The 10,240-nt window shown below is 39.3% G+C and overlaps 2 protein-coding genes across 2 annotated transcripts; both read left to right on the forward strand.

Annotated features, from left to right (window-relative positions):
• Nucleotides 1-430: 430 nt before the first annotated feature.
• LOC139130087 (uncharacterized) lies at nucleotides 431-5,845 on the forward strand. Its single transcript, XM_070695808.1, has 3 exons — nucleotides 431-2,079; nucleotides 2,193-2,683; nucleotides 4,608-5,845. Exons 1-2 carry the CDS (start codon nucleotides 534-536, stop codon nucleotides 2,573-2,575), a joined length of 1,929 nt encoding a protein of 642 aa, XP_070551909.1. The 5' UTR covers nucleotides 431-533; the 3' UTR covers nucleotides 2,576-2,683; nucleotides 4,608-5,845.
• On the forward strand, nucleotides 5,170-5,625 carry LOC139129328 (uncharacterized). The gene has a single exon (XM_070694962.1). It carries the CDS (start codon nucleotides 5,170-5,172, stop codon nucleotides 5,623-5,625), a length of 456 nt encoding a protein of 151 aa, XP_070551063.1.
• Nucleotides 5,846-10,240: the final 4,395 nt, after the last annotated feature.

Genomic DNA, 10,240 nt, shown 5'->3' on the forward strand with positions numbered 1-10,240 from the left:
TCATATCTCGTCTGTCATGAGTTGTGTGTGGCTGATTTGAGAACGCGTGTTAGTTTTGATCCAACAGGTCTATTTTATCAAATATCATTGATAAAAATTGTTTCCTTGGCAATGGCGATTAACGAATTGTACGATCCTCCCTTCTCGGTTTAATCTTTCGAAAAATGTATGAGAACATGGCAATTCAAATGATATTAGAAATAAAAACTTGACTTATCATTGCAGTTGATTTATGTTTTTCATACCGTTTATTGAGCTCATACTTTATTTTCATCATTGTTCTCATACCTTCTTTGTCTGCAGTTACACTTTTATACCTCTCACTGTCTCACGATTTTGATTTTGATTTACAGGTGAGCCGCAGGTGTACAGCTACAAGAGTTTAAATAGAGTGGATCAGATGTTGAACTATGGGAGATAATGGATGTGAGACATCAGGAAAAGCGTTATTCATTTTCGCTTCTTGGATCACAAGTCAGTATAAAGTCCCCGGATTAAACAGAAATGTAATAGAAAAATTCCGGTCTCTGAAAATGAAACACGGTGTACACACAAATATTTACTCCACAGTCCTTGATGTTGAAGTAACAGAAAGCCAACGAAAGGAAGCTGAAGGATCAGGTGTCATCTTAATCCCTGCAAGAAGAAAGGCAAATCTAGACCCAAAGAAATACCCACCTAACCTTGACTGGCTTATTAATCATGAGATATATTATCCGAAATTAAAGGACCTGACAGGTGTCCTCTACGTTGTAGGTTCTGATCCTCTGACTAAAGATGCTGCAAAAGATATCCGTGAGAATATATTCCCCAGCGCTGAGCTGATTCTTCTGGGAAGCAGTGTGCCACAAGCGGCAGGAGTGCTAGTCGTATTCGACCGCTGGGACATCACCAAATGCGGTCTCGCACATTTTCACAGAGCCCTAGTCAAGAATGTCCGTGAAAGACTCGGTGAATTCTTAAAATTGTACGCCACAATTCTTGATGCTGACATAAGCGGAGTCGAAAAGAAAGATGCTGAAGACGCGGGTGTTACTTTGATCCCTGCAAGTAGAAACGAGTCAATTGATCCGACAGACGACCCGATAGGTGTACATTATTTGTTCTATCACAAAGGTTACTATCCTCACCTCAGAGATCTAAAGAATATAAAATATGTGGTTGGATACGCACCCATGACAGCTAATGCTGCCGCTGATATTCGCAAAAGTTTATTTCCGTCAGCTAAGCTGTTTCAAATTAACCAACTTAATCCTGACAATTTCTGCAAGCTGAAAAATGGAGATTCAAGCAAGCTGGTAAAGAAGATGGTGAACATCGCAAGAGAAGCTGACGCGGTTGCATCTATTGGTCCGGGTATGCACGATTACTTTGAGAATGCATACAGGGCTATCACTGACATGAGCATCGCCCATATAGAAATTTTGCCGAATTTCGGAGACGATTTCGCAGTAGCAGATATCAAGCTACCCGAAAACGTCCGCCATCATACGTTGTTATCATATGGAGTGACGTGCACAGGAGAAGATGGAGCAGTAGATGAGTACGAGACAATAGCAGATGCAGTTGGTAAGGTGGCGACAACGATGCACGGCCTGAAACATACAACCCCTAAATGGAATGTTTTGGGAGTTAGAACTAATCGAAATGAAGTGCTGCAGACTAAGATCACAGAGAAAATGAATTGTAAGTTTTCAGAAAGCAGAATTATGCCTGATTGTTCTCCCGCAGATCTCATGGATAAACTTCTCACGAGTCACCTCTGCATCATCGGTCAATGCCGGGGTCAGTATGGATTGTATGGTTTGGAGTCGATAGCTGCTGGACTACCAACCCTGGTAAGTGAAAAGGCAGACCTCGGGTGCCTCATGAACAGATACTTCGAAGACCACGCCCCGATGTTTGTGGTGAGAAGAGAGGAAGATTGGGTAGATAAGATATCATTTACTCTATCACAAACCAATGTTGCATTTAAAAGTGCAAATACACTAAAGAAGGCCTACTTGGAGAGTACAGCGGTGAAAGATTGTTGTGCAAGATTTTCTTCCTTGTTTACAGAAGCATCAACCCCCTCCCAAGGTAAGATTATTTGTAAAATTCAAAATGCAAAGAAAAATACAATGGAACATCGTTATGTATCTTTCTTCTGGTTGCAGATTATGATAACTCTTGAATCTGTTTTTTTTCCATAGACCTTGATGTTACAATTACGCTCGACGATCAGCCTTGGCAAGACCGTTTCACTGATATCGAGAAAAGAATCGACGTCCTTTCTCAAAAAGATCCGATTGACAAGACTGCTATCACTGCATTACAAGATGACATGAGACAGACACTCCAAGCACTCAAACGGTGTCAGCAAGGACTCAAGAGAAAAGCGGATGAAATAGTAAATGACGACAGCCAGCCACTCAAGTTTGTCTGTCGAAATGCAGACCTTGGAATCAACAATATAACGCAAACGAAGTCGGGTCGCTTCAAATATCACTCAACTTTCTCGGCACACTGCAGCTTTACAAATTTAAGGCCGGAAATAGAAATGGACGCTTTGCAGCCGCTTTGGAACCATTTCTGATAACGGACTCTATGAGACAGGAGGCTTTAAAAGTGAATATTTCGCTGAAGCTCAAGGTGTCGTACGACCAAGTTCGGTTTGTTGCAATTGATCATTACTTTATTACCAGTAAGTAAATTATTCAAATTTACACGTTTTGTTTATTTGTGGTTTATTATATATTTTTGAGGAGGAAAACTATATATACGAAAATACTTATATATATATATATATATATATATATATATATATATATATAGATATAGATATAGTGTCTGTGTGTGTGTCTGTGTATAAGTATTTTCGTATGTATAGATTCCTGCTCAATATATATATATATATATATATATATATATATATATATATATATATATATATATATATATATATATATGTATATATTATATATAATCCCATGGTATTTTCTCTGTTTGACGTCATCGTATACGAGTGTTTTTCGCGGAGCCGTACAACTTCGAGCCGTTTTTCGACTCGAAAAACACGAGTATACGATGACGTCAAACAGAGAAAAATACCATGGATTATATATTTATCACATGAACAGTCTTCTTATTTTTCTTTGACGTAGATGAATCAAAATTATTGTAACAAATTGCATGAATTTTTCGCGATTTGTGTTTTACTTACGCGGATTACTTTCAATAAAAGAGAAAGCGGCCCGTCACCCAGGAGATACTTTCATTCATAAATCCCATCAAGCTGAAATTTGCTACATGAAATGGTATCTCCACCAACCAGACATACGGATTCGGTCACGTGAACCTGTCAATCATTGTCTCGCGCTGTACGATACCAAGGCAAGTCGCGCCATCGGTACGGTGGACATAACTTTCATCGTGCTAGCGACGGATAGCCATGGTATTCAGAGTTATTCAGAATATTTACAAATAGATTTATGAAGTAAATGCAACGACACGATCGAAACAGTAATTCTCATTCTCAGAGATTCCGTGGCTTTTCAAAATATCACACAAGTTTACGACCGTGGCGAGCGCGAAAGATTCCGTTCGATGACACACAGAGTGTACCTCATTGCATGTTTACGCCCACAACGCTGCCGTCACCGGTCTCTGCCATGCCGGTGTCAACTCGTTAATCCCGATCTCGGTCGTCAATGTTTTCGTCTTAAGGACTTTGATGTTTGCAGTGACATATATCTCACCCGTAGATACATCCTAATTTTACTTGACGGAAACTCTGTTTTGAGTGTTGTCTGAGTCAACTTTCGAAGTACATCGGATTCCATATAAAGCTCAACAGCTGATGTCTTCGCTAGCGCTACAGCCTTACGCCGCGCTACAGGTTTGATTCCGAGCAAGAATTTACGGAATTGTTTGTATGATGAAGGAAATTTATCGTTGTTAGTCGAATGACTTTATGCTTGTGCCTGTATGTCGCTTTCCCGAAGATTATACTGTACTCATTTATTCAGTTGAACTTTCGTTGAGGTGAAGATTTCAGGTTTATCGCCAACGGGGATCGCCCTAGGTACGACGTCCACATTGATCCTTACGAGGCGACTCGACTGGATTGGCGGTACATCCCCATTCGATTCTTGGGAAAAGCTATAGTTTTAGCGACTCGAAATTTCGCTGGACATGCCTTCTATGTTTCCATGTGTGGATTTATCGGGTCACCTTTTTTAAAAAAGTGTCATGAGAGCATGGCATTGATCACGACAAATCGGTCTACGTTCACGTCGCGACCCGCATGCGCATGTATGAACGGTACCATGCAAGAAAAAGTTCCGGTTGATGACGTACAACAGGGGTAATTCGGATTTCTTATCCGTCCTGTTCTACGTCACACAGGTGGGAATTCGGGCCAGTTCATGTGATAAATATATATATATATATATATATATATATATATATATATATATATATATATATATATATATATATATATATATATATATATATATATATATATATATATATGATTGGTTTATACAAATATAAAATTGCAAAGGTGTAAATGAAAAATGCTTTCAATGCGTCTGACATATAGGCTCTCTCCTTGCATTCCACAGGAGAGTTTGAGATATGTGATGGAGTCCCTGAACAAGGAAACAGTACCAAAGTTCATCGAAATGACCAGCATGGTTCCCAGACTTTACAAAGTGGAAAAGCTGATTATGCTACGGTTGCAAGTGAAGTGGGTTCATTGAGTCAAACACAATTTACTCTCCTGATAAAAATGAAAGATGAGGCTATTCAGGAAAAATCTCTCATAGAAGACCGATACCGAGAATCTCTCCAGGAACTTGATACTGCTCGCAGCCTTATCACTGAAAAGGAATCTGTAATTTCCGCATTAAAAGAAAAAGTTAAAGACTGTGAAAATAAAATAACCGAACTAACTGATAATATACAGGCTTTTGAAGCACTAGGTAAGTAGCTCATGACCAGGAACCTCCTTTGCCAGGTGATGAGTCAGGAAACCGCCTGGCTGATAAACAAGATGAAATCAAAGCGTTACAAGACTAAGTCGACAAATATAAAAATGATATTTCGTCACTCGAAGAACAAGTGAAGCAGTATCAAACTGAAACTGAACAGGCCGAAAATCTCCGACATGACACGTCGTTAGAAATGACACTTTTACGAGGACAATTAAGCAACAAAGAGCAAGAGTGTTCGAATCTAAAGAGTCAACTAGAAGGTAGTCAACGGGAGAACGTGCCAGGGGCTTATAGCAAGAGAATACATGAGCGCATTGAACGTGCTGGTACATTAATATCTCTGAAACGGGTTGAAATTGCATCCCTGGCGGACCAAATTCATTCACGTGAACTGGAGATCTCTTCACTCGAACAGCACGTAGAGAGCTGTCAAAATAAGTTGGATGATCTTGGTGACCAGTTTATAAGTGGTACAATCGAACAGCCTGCGGTGGAAAGTCAGTATCAACAAACATTTAAACTTCTTGAAGAATCAGAGAAACAAATTTTGAGTAAAGAAACTACAATCAATGTGTTGAGGGAGCAGATTGCACAACTTAAAAATGAGATTACGTTATTGAAAAAGCAAAGCATCGATGTGGTGTAGATTCCATTGATTTGAACTCAACCTCCGAGTCGATGGACCAGGGACAAAATTCAGGGTCACAGACTAACGCCAAAAACACTCGTAAAACCTACGCTGCTACGCTGCTAACAAAAATAGGGTCAGGTATGGGCTAATGTTTCAGTCAGAATTTTGACTGCGTATTAATGAGCACAGTCACCTGACAAGATCATGTGATCAGCACATCTGTACAGTGGCAAGCTCGGAAACGTCGAACGTTGAAGTTGTTTGTATGGCTTCACTTTTAAATCTCTGACTCTTCTTGTGTGATGGTATTTAGTGGTGAAATAACTATTATCGTCTATGATTTTCACAGATGTGACCTGGTGACCATGGTGACCTTTGACATATATGGCAATGACTCAAAAATAAATGAATTTTCGTTTTTCATTCAATGTCAACATAGGATGCTTGATTCTGGAAACTGTGGAGGCAAAATTACTCCATTGGCAAACAAAATCTCAATTTGAAGGTAACTCCAAGTTGGAAATAAATACAACGCAGTCACTGCACGCGTACAATTGACCAATGATAGCCACGCTTAAAATAGCCCATACCTGACTCGTTAGCAGCGCAGCCAGTGGCCATTAATAATAATAATATTGGGTTCTTATATAGCGCACATATCCACAAGTACATGTGCTCAAGGCGCTTTACAATTATTATTACCCCTGGTCCCTGGACCTAATATGATACCACTCAACTCCCTGGGGAGCAATCTACAGCTCACATGTGCAGCCAATAAGCGCATAGCTTAACACACACATTACAACCACTGTCCTATCAGGTACCCATCACTCCTGGGTGGGGAGAAGCAATGAGGAATAAAGTGCCTTTCTCAAGCACACAATACCATGGCCATGCCGGGGCTCGAACTCACCATCCTGTGATCGTGAGTCCACTGCTCTAGCCACTGGCCCATGATGCCTCCTTAATGCGGGGCAAACCTACGGCCCACTTGCGGCTGTGGTCTGAGTATTAGGCTACTACTTTGAATTCCTCATTCGTTGAGTTCAACCTATAAGACAAGTGATGGTTTGGAGTACAGAATTTCAAACAACGAAAATAAATTTGTAGGATTGAATAGTAAAATAGAATTTATTAAAAGTTAAATATTAAACTGTACAACAGCAAAATAGGAATTCAAAACAAGTGTTTAAAGGTCATGCTTTATATCAGCTTTATCTCGAAGCAATTTGACTGACTGTGCACAACTTTCAAAGGAGATAAAAAGACTAAATCACATAAACAGTCAATTTAACAACCACTCATGCGAGAAGCTGGAATTGAGATAAGAATAAAAATTGGAACCTAGAACTGCAACTTTTTATAAAACAGTAATTTTCGCATGGATTGGACACCATTGACACGTGGACAGATCCCTGGACAATTAATGTGTTATATCAGAAATGTTCAATCTGTGATATCATCTTCCAATAAAGACATGACTTACCAACCGACGTTTTCATCTTCATGTATTAAAACTGTTAATACAATCCTTAGTCACGTGACGAATCACTAGTACTATTTGTCAATAAAATTGCCTGATGGCCTTGCGAGGTGACCTTATATCAGGACATTAATTGATCCGTCACATCACATCATATGTAACAATGTAGAATGTCGCCCGGTATTGACAAATGGATTTAGTCCTTTGACGAGTCGAGGGAGACATGTTTGGCGATAAGGTCACCATAGGTCCCCTCGCCCTTTTATAGGACACTGTACTACGATCTTTTAGCCCTAACTACACACTGCTATTAGTACGTATCAGTCAACAAACATTGCAATATTGAGTATCGGGAACAAAGCATGCTTATTCCTCGGGGTCAACTCAAGGGCAAACCGTGTAGTATGGCTTGAGATCACAAAGTTTGGAAGGCAACCTTTGCAATGTGTGGCAGTCAGTAACGTTACGACGTTAGTGTTAGGGAATTGTATTGCGAGGAAATGATGGCGGAAGTAATTTTCCCGCCACTCTGATAACATTTATTTTTCTCTGTAAACGTATACAGAAACAATGCAAGTTTTTGCCCTATGCCAATTTCATGATGCACAATTCATGACTGTATCTGCATGTCATTGGTTCATTTCTGCACCTTTAAATGACGTTTAATATTCTGTCAGTAGCACCACGTAGAAATTTTAAATCTTTGCCGATGTTATATCAATGTTAGGCAAATGGTCCACAGTGGTGAAAATCAATGATGAACAGTCCACTTCTAGCTTTCATTAATACTACCAGTAGCCGAAATAAAACGCCTCGCCTGTACTGTGTGACCCCAGTCAATACGTTGAGAAAATAATAACTTGCTTCTAAAAATATGAATATTCAATCCTGTCACGTTTTATTAACGTTTAACTACAATGTATGCACTGCGTTTCTCGAGAAAATGAGCGAATATAATAAGACTCCCTAATTACGCTTACTTTAGTTAAGTCTTATGTCTGGATGGGCTATTTTTATTTGTACTTAATATGTATCTGTTGCATGACTTTTTTCTCAAACCGTTGTTGGATCGAATTATTTGTCTCCCATGACCTGTACACAAGATTACACTGATAGTCTCGTTAAAATCAAAATGGTTCTTCTTCCCATGGCATTCTGTATATGGTATTGACAGTTCGCGTGATCACCGACGTGTCTCAAGACATTTGAACTTTAACCCCGGTGGTCCAAGCGAATGACATGATGACGATAAATCATTCACTGTAATCTGACCCAGGTACGTGCTTTAACTTTCTAGACCCTCCGAAGAATGCGACTAATTGACTAATTTAGCTTGGACTTTGACACCTCGTTTGAGTCAACAGAATGTCAATTTTTGATTTTGATCAGTTGACTTCATATATGCAAGAACGATAGTGAGTGCATATATGTCGTGAACTGGTCAAAATCTCGTGGTATATACCATCACTGGGGTACTTTGTTGCTTAATTATACCATACCAGTATATTGATGACGCAAATACATGTTCAGCGATTTGATTGGTCGGAAAAGTGATAATAACCCTGCTAATTCACAATGTAGCATCTTTGGAACAGGCACGAGCTCTCAGTTAAAGAAAAAAATCACTATTGACATTTCACGCAAGAATTTCCATTTAATGTAATGGTTAATGTCAATAAAACCCTCAGCATAGTATACTGCTTGAGTTTGACCAGTTAACTCCATGTACTATACACTCGGCTATCGCTCGTGCATATACGTCGTGAAGTGGTTGAAATATCATGGTATACCGTCGCTGGGTTTTGGTTTATTTACCGCTTAATTATTGATTATACTGACGGCAGTAAAAATCTGTAGTATAACTACTATTCCTTATTAGATTTTGTCTACCTTCGTGAATTATGGAGAGGTAGCAGTACTTTAAATATTTCAGCAATCATATACCCTCCTCCCGCCCATAACCGATGAAAGCAAACTTTGCATGACAAAATGTACGGGGCGAAGCTGAGTACATTATTGAGTGCAAAGCTTCCTTGAGCCAATCACAGGCCCAATTCTTTCATAGTCTCAGGTCAGTGAATTTTGTAGATTTTGAAAATGTCAGAAACGTTAATGCTACATAATACGATACATAATCAGTAATAATCTGCTTGGGATTAAATTCACTGCTATTGACAAAGCTATAATACAACGCATAATATACATTACACTGTGCGGGAAATCTGTTTTAAAATGCGAAGGTGAAGTAAAGAGCAAATAAACTGGTCTGTCCTCCCAACATTTTAAGTTTAACGTATACTACCGGTCAGTGTCATATACATGCCACATATTCCCGTTTTAGATACCGATTTGTAATTGCTGATTTCTTATACAGAGATTTGTTCGTCCATGGTGGGTATTGTGAGCTTATAAATATTGTAACGGAATTCACGTCAGCGCTTACTTTGTCAAGCAGACAGATAGACAAACTGATATGTTTAGACAGATAGACATAGATGTACAGATAGATAGATAGATAGATAGATAGATAGATAGATAGATAGATAGATAGATAGATAGATAGAGATCCATAAGCTCTCACAGTACAGTGGTCGTTTGCACAGCGCCGCCAGCGGCAGAACATGACGGAAACTTGGACTCACCACGGAAGGTTGTGATTATGCATATGCACTGTCTTCATTGATACCATAGACAGTGACGCGGAGATCTTTCACTCCATTCTCTATATTTATTCCTTATTTTAATGTAAATGTTCGAATTTTCGAAGTACCTGTACAAGAGGCCATTCCTATTTTATGCAGGTTCGTTGAGAGAGGGGATGTTGATTTTTTGAGAAGAAACGACAATTTTCTGTTGTGACTCTCCGGCAATACCAGACCATAGACAATAAAAGCCTCTCACTTCTACTGTTTATGATCAAACTACAATTATTGAATCTTAGCAAGTGTTCCCACGATAACGCCACCGTCATCGTCGACTTGGTCTTCAGCTTCTCACCGCAAGAGGGCGCTATTCTGACTGGTTGAGCAGGGTACCGCCTATGTCGTTCTTACTGCCTGGTGCCTTGTGGAAAACACTAGGATAAAGTGAGGTGCTATCATTTGCAGTTAAGATTCATTGACAAATTAGAAAAGTATGGAAAATATA

The sequence above is a fragment of the Ptychodera flava genome, chromosome 3, assembly GCF_041260155.1.
Source record: "Ptychodera flava strain L36383 chromosome 3, AS_Pfla_20210202, whole genome shotgun sequence".
Lineage (NCBI taxonomy): Eukaryota > Metazoa > Hemichordata > Enteropneusta > Ptychoderidae > Ptychodera > Ptychodera flava.